At 40.8% G+C, this 17,740-nt stretch overlaps 3 protein-coding genes across 6 annotated transcripts in view; 2 read left to right on the top strand and 1 right to left on the bottom strand.

The window, feature by feature from the left end:
* Window positions 1–121: 121 nt before the first annotated feature.
* Window positions 122–4,160, bottom strand: tmem120ab (transmembrane protein 120Ab). Its single transcript, XM_030380652.1, has 12 exons — window positions 3,890–4,160; window positions 3,481–3,599; window positions 3,031–3,147; window positions 2,875–2,934; window positions 2,434–2,529; window positions 2,194–2,283; window positions 2,001–2,066; window positions 1,801–1,862; window positions 1,580–1,672; window positions 1,411–1,475; window positions 1,107–1,175; window positions 122–926 (listed from the first exon to the last, which is right to left on the bottom strand). The coding sequence occupies exons 1-12, from the start codon at window positions 3,956–3,958 to the stop codon at window positions 810–812; spliced, it is 1,023 nt and encodes a 340-aa protein (XP_030236512.1). The 5' UTR covers window positions 3,959–4,160; the 3' UTR covers window positions 122–809.
* On the top strand, window positions 3,999–11,412 carry gdpd1 (glycerophosphodiester phosphodiesterase domain containing 1). Of its 4 annotated transcripts, none has more exons than XM_030380649.1 (12): window positions 4,221–4,257; window positions 4,721–4,801; window positions 5,180–5,329; window positions 5,484–5,526; window positions 6,118–6,253; window positions 6,878–6,923; window positions 7,304–7,425; window positions 7,634–7,723; window positions 7,992–8,125; window positions 8,818–8,877; window positions 9,150–9,201; window positions 9,960–11,412. In XM_030380649.1, exons 3-12 carry the CDS (start codon window positions 5,194–5,196, stop codon window positions 10,089–10,091), a joined length of 951 nt encoding a protein of 316 aa, XP_030236509.1. In that variant the 5' UTR covers window positions 4,221–4,257; window positions 4,721–4,801; window positions 5,180–5,193; the 3' UTR covers window positions 10,092–11,412. The 4 variants fall into 4 exon arrangements, with proteins under 4 accessions (XP_030236508.1, XP_030236511.1, XP_030236509.1 ...); XM_030380650.1 differs by having other exon boundaries at window positions 4,233–4,257; window positions 4,718–4,801; XM_030380648.1 differs by lacking the exon at window positions 4,721–4,801 and having other exon boundaries at window positions 3,999–4,221.
* An 879-nt stretch (window positions 11,413–12,291) lies between these two features.
* Window positions 12,292–17,740, top strand: part of ypel2b (yippee-like 2b) — a 12,914-nt gene continuing 7,465 nt past the window's right edge. The window contains exon 1 of the mRNA XM_030381969.1: window positions 12,292–12,699. The gene's annotated coding sequence lies outside the window, so the exon portion shown is untranslated. The remainder of the gene's footprint in view (window positions 12,700–17,740) is intronic.

Raw genomic sequence — 17,740 nt, 5'->3', positions numbered from 1 at the left:
AAAATAACAGACTCATTGAAGGCGTCCTGACTCAAGAGAAGCACGTAATATCAAGGTTACGTGATGTCAGGTACGCATGGATAATACAGACAAAATAATATGAATAAATGAACGATTTAACTCACAAGGAAAATCGCAACTTTATTATTCGGAATAATTTGTATACAGGGACTAAGGAGATAGGCCTACAGCTGAGGGGAATACAGTCAACAGAGCATTATGCTTAAGTTATCAAACAAACTAATACAACGAAATAAAATATCGGTAGGGTTAGTCTCGTCGTTTTGGTGTTGAAGGATCTAAGGCTGCCCCTCAATGACGTTGATTAAAAAATAGAATAAAAAATAAGTAATTCTTATACAATTGTAAAAGTATTCAAAATGGTTAAAACAGGCCAAATCTCTCTCTGGGCTTTAACCTTGGCCCCCTTTTATTTTATTTTATTTTATTATATATATATATATATATATATATATATATATATATATATATATAGAGAGAGAGAGAGAGAGAGAGAGAGAGAGAGAGAGAGAGAGAGAGAGAGAGAGAGAGAGAGAGAGAGAGAGAGAGAGAGAGAGAGAGAGAGAGAGAGAGAGAGAGAGTGTGTGTTATTTTAGTGAAGAATAATTGGAATTCATATATAAAACTATTTGTTTACATTAGGCTAATATAAATATACCATCACATAAATCTTGACTCTCATGTATTAATATATGAACATTTTGATTCAGTACAACTGATTAAAGGACAGCAGACCATCAGAGTAATCACAATATCTGTGGGATTATTTGCATTGTTTCATTGTTGCATCATTGATTCTTGGCCTTTGTCTCGTTCTTGCTCTTGATTTTGTGGCGTACTACGGCGACAGTTGTGAAGAAATTGCCCGTAAAGAGAATAAGGAAGCAGAGACCACAAGCCAAGACCTTAATATGACAAAAGCAAGAGATGAAGATTGCATCGTTAAATAATAAGTGAACTTCGTTTATGTTTTAAAGGACAATGCAGACCAAAAGTAACCATCAAATGTATTGAATATAATTATTCATATTATTATTGGTTCTTCTGGTTGTACAGCTTGGTTATGCAAGACATGGTACACTGACCTGCCATTCCTTACAGTCTGGGAGCTTAGCCATCCCGAAGAGTGAGAGGCTATTGAAGAGCTGCCAGAACTGTGACACACACACACACACACACACACACACACACACATACACACATACACACACACACACACACACACACAGAGTTAGTAGCGAGACCACATCAGGTATCCTGTGTCCTGTGGTCTAAAACATGACAAGGAATCCTATTTCGTGAGCTAAGCATTTTGTTCTGACTGGGCATGATTCAGCAACATTTGTCAGAGCTGTGAACTATTGTTGGCTCTCATCATCACATACTCACATGCCCGAAAAACAGGAAGGGCAAGAGGAACGTCAGTCCTCGCCACATCCATGACTGAAATCCCTCTGAAATAGCATTTACACAAACATGTTTCACACAGAGTTCAGGGGAATGTTCGGTTATTCTTCCTGGCATGAAAAATGTTTGTGGTTTCTATTGGGGGTCTCACCCATAGTGAGGTCCATGTTGTGTCTTTCTCCCAGCGCTCGTAGTCTATACAGACAGCCACTCTGATAGTAGCATTGGAGACACTGGACAAAACCTGTGGAGACCATGAAAAAGAAAGGTGATTTTTTTTTGGGGAGCTTTTGGGATTTTAATTTAGCATGAAACCATGTTGTGGTGTTCTTTTTGATTGTGAGTGTATGACATGGTGAATAGGGCCCTTACTCTGATACAGACTGTAGGCAATAAATTGGTTCCTGAAAACTTTGTACAGATGTCCATCCGGCCTTAAAAAGAAGAAGACAAGGAATAAATGCAGTCATGCGATTGTAATGCCATTGATAAAGTACTATTATTGAGGGACAAACTGTTTCGGCTAGAGTCAGCGTCACTTTACACCAGATCTTTTGAGATTAACGCCTTACCAAGTCAGCATTACTCCTGACAGGAAGGTAGAGATGTAGTGATGGAACACCCACCAGCCTTTGATTCTATTATGAATTATACATACAAGAAGTAAATCAGTGGTGTGGTCTGTGTGGAATGCAGGCATGTGATGCAGTTCAAAGGTTTCCCATTAACATTGTTTTTCCTCCTGCTTTCATTTGGAATACTGACCTGGATCCATTGGTAATGAGAACGCTCTCTCGGATTGTTAGCGTACAGTAGTACCACACCAAGAGAAAGTTGAGGATTGCATCAACAAATCTAGTGTTGTGGACAGAAGCAAATATAATTCATACACACACACACACACACACACACACACACATTCAACTCAGAGTGTCTGCGTGTGAACCGACTCGCCCTGAAAGACGTGGCTAGGCAGAAACTAAAGGCATCAAGGCTATAGCTTACCGGAAGTTGATGAAGAAGTAGCAAATGAAGGAAAATACAAGCAGTATCACCGTGAGGCACAGCTTGAACTTTTCATACTCGTCCTTGTAGGCAAATCTGAAAGGAAAAGCAAGAATAAAAAAAAAAAAAAAAAGAGAATTAATCAATTACATTTACATTTATGGCATTTAGCAGAGACTTTTATCCAAAGCAAAGTACATTTTACTGAAGAAAATCAAAAGGACAAAGTAATCTATTGTTAAGGGCTGATATCTAGGACATCTTGCTGGAATATTCTGTCCTGGTAATGGTAATCACATGTAACACAAGATGAGGGCAAGTTTGTTTCTAGTATCTAAATAACAGAGAATAGCTATTAATGATTAAAAATATATATATTATAGACCTACTCAAATCTTTTATTATAATAATAAAGAGTAATCATTTTGACTAAGTACTTACTTTGCCTGCTTGCTGAGAAGAGTCACGTTCACACTTCCGAGGACCAAATTTAGATAAATCCTATAATATAAAATGGCAAATTGAACAGGCATTTCTGATATTTGCTTAAGGTCAGAGACTCTTATTGTCCAGCATTTAAACAAATACAATCTTTACCCATTTTTCTTGGGAAGAAATGATTCCATTTCCAAGAAAAGATTTGGTCTTGTCTTGATTTTTCCATTAATTTCCTCAATGGATTTGGCTTCTTCCGCTGTAAGTTCATTGCTGCATCTGGTAGAAAGGAACACAAATTGAAAAGATGCTGAAACATGATATTATTATACATAGGATTATTGATATTGTAATGGAATGTAATTGCATTCCTTCCTCAACATCTTCTTGTTGTAGTATTTGTTGCATGAGAAAAATGATGTGGTGTGTTTGTGAGTGTGTGTGTGTGTGTGTGTGTGTGTGTGTGTGTGTGTGTGTGTGTGTGTGTGTGTGTGTGTGTGTGTGTGTGTGTGTGTGTGTGTGTGTGTGTGTGTGCATGTGTATGTGTGTGTGTGTGTGTGTGTTTGGGTGCGTGTGGGTGTCTCTATGTGTATTTGTGTGTACAACATCCACCTCTTGATTGACTGGGTCATCTCCTTTAATCGTCGCCGCTGATTGGAGATGGAGGCAGAGCAGCTACTCTGCAGCTTGGAGATCTCATCTAGTTTCTGCACGTAGATCTTGTATGTATCCTGGATAACAAGTTGAAGGACATAGCATTTCTCAACAAAATACAGACCTCAAATAGTATTTTATGGGTGTATATTCATCGCATTTATGTTGACGCAACATAAAATACTGTATTAAATAAAACACATTACATTGAGATTTACACACTGTAATATAACGTAATAATAATTATATATATTATATATCATTACAGATATGAAACAGTGATACTGTTATTATAGCATATATAACAGTGAGTATATATAATATCATAACATTTAATATATCAAGAAAGCCGTTAATCCATTCCTACCTGAATGTTCTGATACTGCTCGTCCATACATTTCCACTCCTCAAGGATCGCTGGTAAGCTCTGAGACATTTTGTTTGTTTACCTGAACCTGTAAGGCTTGTAACCACCTAGACTAGAGAAAGACTATACCTCAAGACCTAATCGTATGCATTCTGATAAATATACAGTTAAAAGTTGAATGGAATATATCTTTCAGGGTGTTAAATCCAACTTAATGTTTAGGTTTATTGCTGTTGTAATGGACTTTGACTTCTGATTGATGTTGACGTGGACATTGTTCAGCTGGAATACGCCCTTTTCACTTTGTCCCTCACAATCAGGATCAGGAGTAGGTGAGTCTACTGCTACATTGAAAGCAATACTCTAAGGTTGGTTTTGTTATAAGATTCAATCAGCACCCTCTCAAGATCAATCCAATGACGTTAGGTGGGATAGATGTTGCTGTGGTGCCTGTTTTGAGGAGGACTTATATTCCATATACCCCTCAGGTTTACCTGTTCGTGCTTTGCTGTTTTGGATCTATTGGTCACTGTCAGTAACATCATGCACGACTACAGCTACATCTAGTGGATTTAAGGGTCTATTAAGAATGCTGCAAAGGAAAGAGGCATATAACTAATAAGAAGAATGATCGCTAAATAGTTCAGAAGAATCCAGTTATCCAGTTTGTGGTTCAAACACGGGAAGTATAAGAGAGCCTACATATAAACCGTGTAAATTGATTAGAAACACGACAAGGTTTTACTCCCTGAAACCCACAAATACAACCTTTTGGATTGCGCCGGACGTGTTACGCATGCGCTGTAAACACTATTTGTTTTGTGACAGCAGCAACCTTCGGCTGTGTATATCGTGTCAGCCCAGCGGATTGTTTCACGAAACAGCTGTAAAATCTCATTGGAACTAGATTAGGTAAATACGCAGCTTTATTTTTTACAATATGATGATCCATCAATAGTTTTAAGTTTTTCTAAATTAGTAACATTACAGCACAGTATTTAGTAGAAGCTACATTTAGCTACTGCCCAGAGACGTAGTAAAAGTAAAAACCTGCTTCTCATCGGCTCACTTAATACACAAGTATTTAGACTATTTCTTGAATTATAACTTGTTTGTTTTATTGATACAAATTACATGGTTGAACTACTTAGGTCGTATGTGTCGTGTATTCATCATTTCCAGCTGTAATGTTTGTTTGTATGTCAGATCAGGATAATATCGGGGATTTTCTTTATTAACAAACCTTATGCTATTCTATTTAAATGGGTGTGTAATCTATTCTGGTTTCAGTTCATGGTCTAAAGATGTGTGCTGCGGTATATGTTTGGTCTACGGTAACGGGCTACGTCCTCACGTCTGCTCTATTGATGAAGTGTCCCACACTTCTACATCGGAGGAAGAGGGAGACTTTCGTCAGCAGACACATCTCGCATCGTGGAGGTGATTCTATGTTGTTTATGCATTTGTCATTTTATTACAGACTATTTTCCTATTTTGGGTTGCAAATCCATATATATTTTCTTTCCATTATTCAGTTTTGTAACTGTTTATCAATCAGAGGAATTTATCATTGAATAACCCCATTTTGTTACAGGGGCAGCTGAAAATATGGAAAACACTATGGCAGCTTTTAAGCAGTGAGTCGTTTGTGTTCTAATGTTGTTGCAATGCCAGCCAAAACCAAGATAAGCTTGTCATGCATCAAGTAAACCAGTGAATGTGCATCTTTCTGTGCAAGTGGTTGTTAATGGTGTTGTGGGCATTTCTCAAGGAGATATTGTGTCTTGGACATATTCACGCTTTTTAACACAGTTTCACCCCCTCCCCAAAAGGCTGTTGTCCTTAGGGAAATGAGTGATGCAATTGTCTTACATCAAAGGTGGGAGATTTTTTGTCAAGGCCAGAGATTTGGCCAACAGATAAATGCATGAGGGGGTTAATGCTTTCTTGTGACCGGTTCACTCCAGGTCAAAGTTGAACAAAAGTGGAGCTAGACTACTTCAGTTACAAGATAGGGTGGTTAACACAACCTGAAAAGCAAAGTCAACAACATATTTTCCATGAGAATGGGGATGTATTTTTTATTCTTACTGAAATTGTGCTCCTCAGCTTCTGGAGTTATACAGTGTGTTTCAATGTGTACAGTGTGTTTCAATGATCTTCGATGTCCAACTGCCATTTGCGCTGACAGTTTCCCAGATCTCGTGTGTGTGTGTGTGTGTGTGTAGTGCTGTGGATGTAGGTACAGACATGCTGGAGTTGGACTGTCACCTTACCAAAGATGAAGAGGTGGTGGTGTCGCACGATGGTAACCTGATCAGGTCCACGGGCATGGAAGCCTACATCTCAGAAGTTGCGTACGCTGTGAGTGGCCACGCCCCTTTTATCATCCTAGTTGGCAGGAGACATTCCAAAAGATACAAATTCTAGTTTCAAACATTCCTCTGTGTTCTTTCTCAACAAGTCATTATTTGAAATGGGGTTTTGTTTTGTAGGTATATTTGTTTGCAAAATTAAAACGTTTACGCCAGGATGTAAATTGATCCAACACTTTGATAGGATACAGGGGGGGAAAACATCAGTTTATTCTGCAAAGTCATGCAAGTTGAACTGGAACAATGTCAAAACAGGCATAGAAGCTGTGGAAGCTCATTTTAAAGTTCAATGTGGAACAAGAAGTTATCATCCCCAGCACTTTGTCACCAGATCAAACCCACATTGAGTAGCCTCAATGTTTTAAAAAGGGGAAACATTAAACTTAATAACACAAGCTTCATATCACTAGGTTAAAATATCACAAGATTCTTATCACAAGTTGCAAAGTATCACAAGCCTCATGTCACCAGTTTCGAAATGATCTAAGTTCCTTAAACCTCTATAAGCTATATAATGAAAGGTCAGTATGTTAGTTTTTGCCAACATTGTACATTTGTTTTGAAGAAAGCTCTGTGTTGATGTTTCCGCCTGTGGTATGTGTTCTATTGGTAGGATCTCCCCAGTTACCTTCGCAAACTTGAAGTCACTTTCCAGAGAGGTAAGCATTTCCTATAACAAAGCTGGTTTATATCAATAGAAACGTAATCTAAACAAAACAATGGAAAAAGATTTTCCTCCAAATCTGAATATATACACTATATCTATTTATCTATCTATTTATCTATTTATCTATCTATCTATCTATCTATCTATCTATCTATCTATCTATCTATCTATCTATCTATCTATCTATCTATCTATCTATCTATCTATCTATATCTCTATATATATCTCGACACTGCTTGCCAAAGCACATAGGATTTACTTGACTCAGACGCTGAGGCGCTGTTGACAAGGCTAGACTGTCACATGGTTAGCAAGTGGTCGCTGCAGTGGATCTGATTGCAGTTCTGGTGTGTGTTGTTTGGCTGCTTGCAGAGTGTTACTGTGAGGCAGGGGAGGACAAGTGCATGCCTCTGCTCAGGGACGTGTTCGAGGCCTTCCCCAGCACCCCGGTCAACGTGGACATCAAGGTCAACAACGACATGCTCATCAAGAAGGTAGCTGTCTGTCTCTTCCTGCGAGGGCGTCTTAAAGCTTTCTTGCTAATGACACACTTTATTGATTTATTTTTGTTTATGGTTTTGTCATAAAATAACATAGTCGTTTTTAGTTGCTTATCCATTTGTCCGAATCACGATGACAAACGGTATGTTTGAAGAGATTGAGGGGGCAAAGTGTGTGAAGTAAGTGTCATTATCGCCCCAGGTCTCTGAGATGGTCATGCAGTACGACAGAGAGCATCTCACCGTGTGGGGAAACTCCAGTAACAAAATTGCCAAGAAGTGCTACAAGGAGGCGAGTCAGCAAAAACGGCGATATATACTACCTTTGATCATAATAATAATAATAATGTAGAGTGAATGATTTTAATGTATAAATAAAATGGTGTTTTGGTACATTGTTTTTTGAAATTATGTTCTATATATTTTATATTTCTAGTGTGTGTGTGTGTGTGTGTGTGTGTGTGTGTGTGTGTGTGTGTGTGTGTGTGTGTGTGTGTGTGTGTGTGTGTGTGTGTGTGTGTGTGTGTGTGTGTGTGTGTGTGTGTGTGTGTGTGTTTCAGAACCCTCGCATCCCAGTGTTGTTCAGCCTGGCCCGTGTTCTGCAGCTGCTGGGGCTCTTCTATACCGGACTCCTGCCCTTCGTCCCACTCAAGGAGCAGTTCCTGGAGATCCCCATGCCCTCAATTATCACAAAGTAAGGGCGCACGCACGCACGCACGCACACACACACTATAGAAAGATAACCTTTTACTTATTTTGAGACTGTAAAAGTAGGACTTAATAATGCTAAAGTGTCTTTTTGAAGTCCATAGTTATATTTTGTGACCTTGCTTGTTAGGACATTTAAAGCAAAATATTAAAAATATGCTGTGTGGCCAGTTAATCTCCTGGCTCTTTCCACTGCGATTTGGGTTTCCATTGTATCGCCGATGGACGAGTAGGGCATTAGTCTCCAAGTGCTGCCATTTGACTGCAGTGGGTTAAGGATCAGGGACTGTGTAAGAGCCCCACTCCATAGTAGCCCTTAAACACACATCTTTGGCCCCTGAACGGGATGACAGGATTAGCTGGAATAAGACTCTGATGGAGTGTATTTTGGGGGCCCCAACAATGATATCCATACATGTCGGTTGACATATGTCGTAAAAATAATATCTACACCAGAATACATTAGGAATTTAGCTTTAATCTATACTGGGCCAGATTAAAATAGATACATATCATAACTGTTGCCCACAGTTAGTCACTTAGGAAAGGTTAGCTAGTCAGCAGTCATTGTTTGCAACAGTCTACGCTCTTGCATAAAATTAAGCATTTGGAATTTCAAATCGTGTCTATCTTGTACGCTGTCATCTTTCCATGACACTTTACATCCCTGTCTAACAGAATAAAGGATCCTAGCAAAATAACCAGGACCCAGCGATTCTTCACATGGCTCGCAGATACGTAAGTGTTCGACACACACACACACACACACACACACACACACACACACACACACAGACACAGACACAGACACACGTTACATATTACACGTCACATATTACACACATCACATATTACACACACACACAAGTCACACACATACTACTCATATGCACTTTTGGAATGTTTCATTGCTCAGACTAAGCCTCTGCCTTGTTCCTTCCCTCTACCATCTCACCCCTCTTCTTGCGACTTTACCTGCAACTGTGGATGTCTCTTTGCTTGTCTTGCAGCCTGCTGATGAGGAAAGCTCTGTTTGACCATCTAACTGCCAGAGGAATACAGGCAAGATTAACAATAAAATGCCAATATTGAATCTTCTTATGATCGGTTACCTCTGTAATTATCACGTTTACTGTTTATGTGTGTACATATAGAGCTATAGAGAAGGATCTACTGGTGATTCAAAGTTGGAGCTTATGTGCAAATGTACGACCAAAGACAGGACCAGACACATGGCCCTGCACCTGTACCTCATTGTGTTGAGTCTCTGTCAGGACGTGTTGTTGGTGGTGCTGTCATAAGATGAACAAAAAGAAAAACGGGAAAAGCAAGAAATCGACGGCATTGCAAATAGTCATGTTTCATTACGCCTTTATCCGGTTAATCCTGGAGGCTGGAGGTAGCCTTCCATTCTGAACAGGACTATTCCACACCTAACGCAATATTGGGTGGTTTCAGCAAAGCTCTGATGAAACAACAGTTTTAAGACACAATAGTGTGTTCCCCATCAGTATTCCCCATCCCCTAGTTTGAAGTTCAGCCCCTTTAGCTATATGTTATATATTGTGTAAGATTAATAAGATGGAAGCGTTGGCATTCTTTAAAGTAGTCAAAGCATTGGCTTTCTTACTTAATCTGAAGTTTGGAGGTTAAATCTACAAGAGTCTTTGCACTTCAGCACATCCCTCAAGTGTCCTTTGCTCCAGCAATGAGCGAAGACAGCCCCACTATAAATGGCTAACAGGCTGCATTGCGGGGCATCATGTTCCCTGCTGTTTCTAACGGCTCAGTGTGAGTTATTTTGTCCGATCCGCTCGCAGGTGTACATCTGGGTGCTGAACGACGACGAGGACTTCCAGAGGGCGTTTGATTTGGGAGCCACGGGCGTTATGACAGATTTTCCCACCAAGCTTAAAGACTTCATCGAGAGGAATGGCATCACTAAGCCCTAGTGACCTGCTAGCTTACCGACACTCTGCCCCCCATCCCCTCCCTCCGGCTTAGCCTACAATCTGCCTGACCTGCCGGGACCACAGCACGTGGCCAGTGGACTGAGGCAGTTCCTGCCAGGCTGTCCGTCACAGTTACAAACAACCTGCAACGGGGGCCTCGCCACCCATTCTCTTAATACCCTTGCAGTGTGAAAAACCAAACAAAAAAAGAAATATATATATTTTTGCACTGGGAAAAACATTGAACTCAACAGTACGGGAAAAGTGGGACTGTCTCCGCCTCCTCCTCCATGATTGGGTGAATGAGATGAATGCGTGTTTAGAAGGGGGTCAATGGGGTGTTTACAATGTGGGCCTTACAGAGAACACACGCACTAGCAAACACACACACACACACACACACCATATCTATATCTACATGCTGAAAAACAGCAATATTTAGGTTATTTTTTTCATTGCAGGGTTGTTTGAAATGGATATATAAGCACATAGGCATTATTCTTCTTTCTTCTGGTGATACACTGGCATGCTTTTGGTTGTGAAGACACTTTAGATACTGACAGGTACTGTTATTATGAGGTTCACATCCATACAGTTGATATGCAAGGTACAAAACAATATGTGAACTTATATGGGACTTAGGGTTAGAATTATTTGAGCTATATAAGCCAAGAAAATTGATACCATGTTTCATGACACACAATAAGATCACTGACAATAATCGACAATAAGCTACCAATGACTCTGGATATTACTTGAGTTACTGTCCAAAGGCCACTGAGATTATGACGCCCAAAAGTTGTCGATAATGCTTTTTCGTGGTGTGACGTGAATAGTTTTGGCTGTGCAATGGTGATGTCTAATGAATTTAACTGATGTTTGTGTAGTGTATGACATTTAGTGGTACTTCACTGAATTTGTGACTTGTAATAATGGAAATGGCATTGTATTGGTTAATGTGATGTTATCAAGGATTTTTAAATTATTGTGTGAAATTCTGTTTTCTTTTGGAAATTGTATAACGTGTGGACAGAATTGAGCGAAAATCTTTGAATTTTGGATTATTTAGAAGTACAATTTATGTCACTGTGTATTTGTTTATTTTATTTTTGATCAAAATCTGTTTAACCTTGTTAAAAGTTCAGATTAAGATTCCTTAAATGTCCTTGTATTGGCTATATGTATGCTTTAATTCGCAGATCATAAGTATTTAATTTCATTACATTAAGGATGAATTGAGGGATTATGTGTGTCAAAAAGTGGTGGTGGTCGAATTATATTTGTTTCCACTGTAATTGGGATAATAAAAACATTGATTTGAGTTGTGTGGGCATGAGCTTTATTATTATTGCAGTATAATATTCAATTCGGTCATAAATTGGACAGCAGATGGCGCTACAAACATGTTTTGAGCGAACATGGGGACGCTGTTTTCATGCCGCACCCAACATCAGAACCGCCTTCTTTCTCTACATGTGGGACATTATGTTGTTTTTTTCCCAGATGTTTCACCAGAACTGTTTTGCTGAATTCAAAATGTTTGCCAACTGGATGTAAATTCGAGATGAAAATTTAATAATCTTTTCGCAATTTTTTTTTAGAACTGTGATCAATTGAACACCTTCCATTGGAATATGATTATTGTGAATATGGGCTTGCATTTGTCCCTGCTTTTGTTCCTAAAAAGTTTGGAATTATGGTTGATTAGCTGTTAAGAAAACGAACAAGGATCTCTGAAAAGATTCGAACAGAAAAATTTACTTGTTTTGCACCAAAATATATTGAACCACAATAACTTTTTTTAATATATAATTACTGATGTAAATGTAGAATTGTGTTTGTAAAAAGCATGGACATGGGGACTTCTGTTGATGAGCCAATTAAGTAAGAGTGTGATCCAAAATAAACCTTACATCGTTCTCGCACTCGCACAACATTCTTTTATTAAAAAAAAAACATTTAAATCGTAAATAAATGGAAAAATATAATCACCAAATGCGTAACGTGGTTCGCTTTTAGTTAATTTCCTGTTTTTATAAATCAAAAACACGTAGGCCTACTTTTGTTTATTCTGAGGCAGCAGTGGGTTTATTGGATACCCATGTTAACTCACGACCAATAAGCTCTGTGTTGCTATGCCCGCTCGCTTTGTTGGTTGGCTGTAACGCCAGTCAATAATTTATCAAGCCATGATACTGTTTGATTCCTGCGCTCGTTCTTAGAGGTAGCTGCTAGATCCAAGGGTCCGAACGTACAGTAGGCGGGTCCCTTACTCCGTTCCATGGTTGGTGTCTATGGGTGTCAATGGCTAGTAACGGAGAGAGGTATGCCCAACTGTACGGTAGGAACAGTGATTGGTTGGTAACGCAGAGACGTATCGCCAACCATACGTTCGGACCCTTGGATCAAGCAACTACCTTCTTAAAAACTCTTTTGGGTACAGCTGCGTACTGGCGCGTCAAAACATTGCGTCTGCACGACTTGCCAGAGCTGGAGAAGACATTTGCCGAAAGGAATGCGAATGGGCGCTTAGAATTGGCAGTTCAACGAGGAAAACGAGAAGGTGCTACTTTTTTTAGTGGTGAACATTTTTTTCTTCATTTCAAAGGTAAAAAACAAACCTTTGTATGTTTTGACATGCATTGCTAGTGATGCGATTGTTGTCATCCTTAGTTTTTGAAAAATACAGATGGTGGGTGAACAGTTCGTTGCGATACAACTTCTTACCTCTGTGAAATGCAATTGTATACATCGGTAGACTTTCTGCCACAATGATGCATGGCGGGCTGCCCTGTATGCGCCATCAGCTCTCCGTGGGCGCAGTGACTGGCGCGGTACTCGCACGTCAGCAAAAATAAAAAATAGAATCATCGATGCAGACTGGCAGATGACTGTGCCGTGATCACTCCGCTCATAGCTCACAGGTGACCGACCTGAACATTTGTTTTGAATGTAGTAGGCCTAATTGTGGATGTAGTCCTGTTTTTGAAGTCAGACTTGTGAGCCTGCACGTTTGTTTAGGTCACGGTCAACATGGCAAACCGGGCATCAGCGTACTCAGCCTGCTGTCTGGTGGCTGAAGTTGTGAAAGTAACCGTTTTTATTCATGTTGTCAATCATCTCACATCACCTCAACCTGATGCAGCTCGCTCTGTTGATAATGTATTGTTATTTTTAGTTTTATTGTTTGCTTTGGTCCTCTTTCTTTGGAGTCAAACCTCTCAAAGAGCACTTGGACTATACAGACTAGTATACCAGGACAAACCAAGTCAGTTCCAAACAGCCAAAGCAAGACCAGGCAGGCAAGAGCAGACTACATGATAGCGATCGTCTATACAAGACAGAACAGCAGCCAAGGTCCTAAACCTAACCATATAGTGATACACTTGTATCAGTAGTTACTTGTGTGTCTATAGGTGTATATGGACCAACCAACATGTAAACTAGAATGGGTACAGTCTGAGAGCTCAACAGTGAATAGACCCTACTGTGAAACATGTAATGGTGGATGCACTACAAAGTACTAATGGTGGTGACTATCATAACATTCAAGTAAATTTAACCAAACAGTCCATTAGGTTCTTCTGTGGCAGATGATTGCACAGACAGTGATTCTGCTACTTCTGCTAACATGAATACCACAACACTACTGCTAACATTATGGCCCATACTACATGAAGCAAGATGCAGAGCTCTGGTCTTGGTATGGGCTTTTCCTTGATGCCAATTCGGCACGTGCAATCTGTGCACGTGCAGTTCGTATGAAACAAATATAGCTGAGTTGTTAGCCTAGTTTACTATTTTAAGTTAATAATGGTGTAATATAGCTCTTGAAATATAAAATCAGTCGTTGAGGTTAGGAGTTTGCAGTAGTAATAGGTTCTTCTTGTATACTGGTAATATTGATAGATTGTTCTGGGGTCAGAGTTGGGTGTACCAAAAGAGCTAATCAAAGATCCATCATAGATCATACACAAACATGATGACATACTGTTTGGTTCATCATGTTCTGTATCCACATATTTTCTGTAACTGTGTGGAGACCTCCACCGAAGAAGGCAGAAAGGGGGGTGGGGGGGGGGGGGGGGGGAGGACGGTGACTAACTGAGGGAGATGTAAGTGCCTTCTTTTGTTTGCATCGGCTCCTACAACGTGACTTATGGCCGCTCACAAATACGATCCTGATCATCGATCCCAGTGAAATACGAAACAGGGATCGCTGCCAGAGTTACGTCAGAGAATGTAAAAAAAAGAAGTAAACACCGCGTGACATCACCACCGCCCATGGAATCAATCTCATGTACTGGTCCACTGTCTCATCCCGGGCTGTTGCGGATGAGGTCATGGTGTTGTATGCTAATGAGCCTGATCGGAGCCGTCACGAGGGGAAGGATGAGAGAGGGGGAGGGAGGAAGAGAGGGAGGGAGGAGGGAGGGAAGGGGGTCCTTAAGGACAGGGACCAGCCGACACAAGGACAGATGGGCCATACAGTCCATCACTCCTCTTTATCTCCCCCTCTCCTCATCACTTCTACTGCCGCCGTGTGACTCCTCACTCGGCCTGGCCTCCATACCTCCAGCGTCCTCTCGGCCTCTCCTTCTTGTTTATCTTTCTGTCTGCTTCTCCTTGTTTATCTTTCCATCAGCCTCCGCCTTCTTGTTTATGTTTCCGTCTGCTTCTCCTCCTTGTTTATCTTTCTGTCTGCCTCTTCTGGTTTCCCTTTCTGTCTGTCTTTTCATCCCTTTTTGTCTTCCACTCTTGCTTTCATTCTTTCTTCCTCCAATCTTTCTACCTTCCTTCCTTCGCTGGATCTCTCCCACCTCTTTCTCCAGCTCTTGCTGTCTGTGGGCTGGCCCTCCTCTCCTCCTCTCCTCTGCTCCGCTGCAGGAGCAGCAGTGGCGGCAGCATCAATGTGTGTTATGTAACAAAGGTTGCTGTTGGAATAGACGGGCCCCTGGGCTGATAAGGGCTTGTGCACGTAGTGTCTTTTTGCTGTTGCACAGACTGGATGACTGTGTGTGTACAGAAGGACATACAAAGGGGTGGACGGATACACAGAGAGATGGACAGGCTTACAGATGGACAGACATACAGACAAAGAGATGGACAGAGAGATGAAGGGACAGGAGGAATCGGGGCCAGACTACGCTTAATGAAGGAATACTGAGGGATACAAAAGGCATACAAACAGACATGCAGCAGGGGTACGGACATATGTCAAACAAGACAGAAAGACAGATGGATCGAGGCATAGGTCATATAGGGCATACATAAAAAGACACTAATTGAATGATTCTAAGAAAAAATGCATGCATGCATGCAAGGTTTAAACTTAAAAAGAAAGAAAGTGGTGCTTAAAGGAGGCTAAGAGATGGACCGTCAGTGGACCGAACATTTCCTTTTTGTGTCTAGCAAAGTTTTCCAAAGTGACTGGGTAATTAAATTTGCTCTCCAAATACCCATTATTCCTAAAAACCACAAAGTGTAGTCCTGGCAACTGTTGTCATGAACGGGGTTGCCAGGCAGGGCGTCGTTGTATATTTGACTTCTGAACAAGTGAACGTCTATTTTGGTTTTTAAAAACTGAATATGTCGATACACATTTCCAATAATGATTTAGACCAGGGAGAAGAGAATGTTCTAGTTTAACGGAAATATTTACTAACCCTTAACAAAGTGGTACTGGCTCTCTCATTTCAGATACCATGAGAGCCATTGCGTCTCCTTCTCTGTATTTAGATTGCAGAAGTAAGCCTTGTGGTTCTGGGTTTGCTCAGCTGCATCACACTTGATCGACACCGAGCAATTCATCTGAGTCTTATACGATGAACAATACCATAAGCTGTCAAAAAATGTAACTGCAAGGAGTGAGGCATGCGTGCTGATCCCGATGAACGTAACAATTCTTTGTTCTGCAAACGTCTTAGAAATGTTGTTTGGTTGAATCATGTTCTACGCATTCTCTATGACACAATGACACCATACATGCTGCCCTTTCCTTTGCAACTGCTCCAACCAATCCAGTGTGTCCCTATTTTACGACCAGTGGCATATACAGTATACCTTAGGCGTATCTGTATTATTACAGATGACGAGTGTGTTTATCGTGGTGCCTGACTGTTTGTGGGTGTCTGAGAACAAAGTCATGGCTGACTAACATTCCACGGTTGGAAGTCAGAGAAGAGTAAACAAAGACATACTCGTCTGTTTTATTGATTTACACCCCAGACGCATCGCCCTGAAATACTTCACCAGGCCCTTTCTGACATCTACAATAATCAAACAGCAGAATAGTAAACATTCCTGTTTGTTTTTTTACAGGTTCCACAGTGAGTGTTTATAAAGTTGTCTGCAACAGCAAACAAAAAAATTGCAACATTTAGAACTCTGGCAAATAGAATCTTGATATTTGTATTATTAAGTATGAAGTATTATTATGGTTCCTTGACACTATGATAATAAAGGCTCCATAATAATCATCAACTGTGTTTTCAATTGTTGTAGCACATTTTAGCACAGACTGCCTCAGCAATTCACTACTATTTAAACATTTTTAAATGGCTAAACCATGACTCCTATTGTATCTGTACTCGGTTTGTTTTTGGAAACTTGGTCATGCAGCACTTACATTTCTTACATGTGCCAATATTGATCGTATGCTTTGGTTTATTCTGTGTCACCTTGAAGTTGTTTCGGATAGAGGCATCTGCTAAACTACACCCTACAACTCCCAATGCTGTTCATACGTAAAGGAAATAGTGATAGCACCAACCTAAGAGCACTAAACCAAACCTTAGCAACCTTGGCATTCTCACTATACATACAGCATCAACCCATCACTAACATGTTAGGGTTAGGGTTAGTATATCATACATAATATTGTTGACTTGATCTTAATGGAGAGAATTTGAGTTCCATATCACATCCTGGTACATTTATCTGACACTTTAATCCCAAGCAAGCGATTTACAATAAGTGCATTCAACCGTGAAGATAAAACCCAGCCATGACCAGCATCCCACGACTACATACAATCCATCAAACGAGGATACAGCTTCAAGTGGGACCCTTTAGAAACAAAGAGATAGGGCCGGTTCGTATCAGCCCCGAGGTATGTCTCCAGCGCCCTGGGGCTGGGCTGCTAGAGCCAGTGAAAACACACCCTGCCCTCCCTGCTGGCCCCCCCCAGCCTGGGGACGGCTCCCAGGCCACCTCAGCTAATCTCCCCCTCCAGTCACCAGGGCATCCCGGCACTTGTGTTTGGAGGGCTTACTCTATTTAGATATGATGCGGTCAGTGCAGCAGCAGGACCCTTACAGCTGTGCTGCCGGGGTTAAGCTGATTATCCGCCGCTGTCCGGTAGTCTCAAAACACAGAGATCACAATTTGGCCGCCTCACTTCCTATGGCTGCTGCAACGTCTGCTGAGGCTGAGTTTGTTGTGCAGCAGAACGAATTTCACGAGCTTAAATTCTGGGAGGGGGAAAGGAATATGGGCCCGCTGCTGGCTTGCAAATATATTTTCCATTTAGACGGTAACAGAACAGTGTGCAACAGTGGCGATCAATCAGCGCTTTGTGGCTCCGGTGGGATCTGTCGCTAAAACCCTTCTGGTAGATGAGTGGGAGGTACCGGGGGGCCGTGGTTATA

The sequence above is a fragment of the Gadus morhua genome, chromosome 16 (genome assembly GCF_902167405.1).
Source record: "Gadus morhua chromosome 16, gadMor3.0, whole genome shotgun sequence".
Taxonomy (NCBI): Eukaryota; Metazoa; Chordata; class Actinopteri; order Gadiformes; family Gadidae; genus Gadus; species Gadus morhua.
Note: the sequence above shows the minus strand (reverse complement) of the source record. Positions and strands in the feature narration are given on the sequence as shown.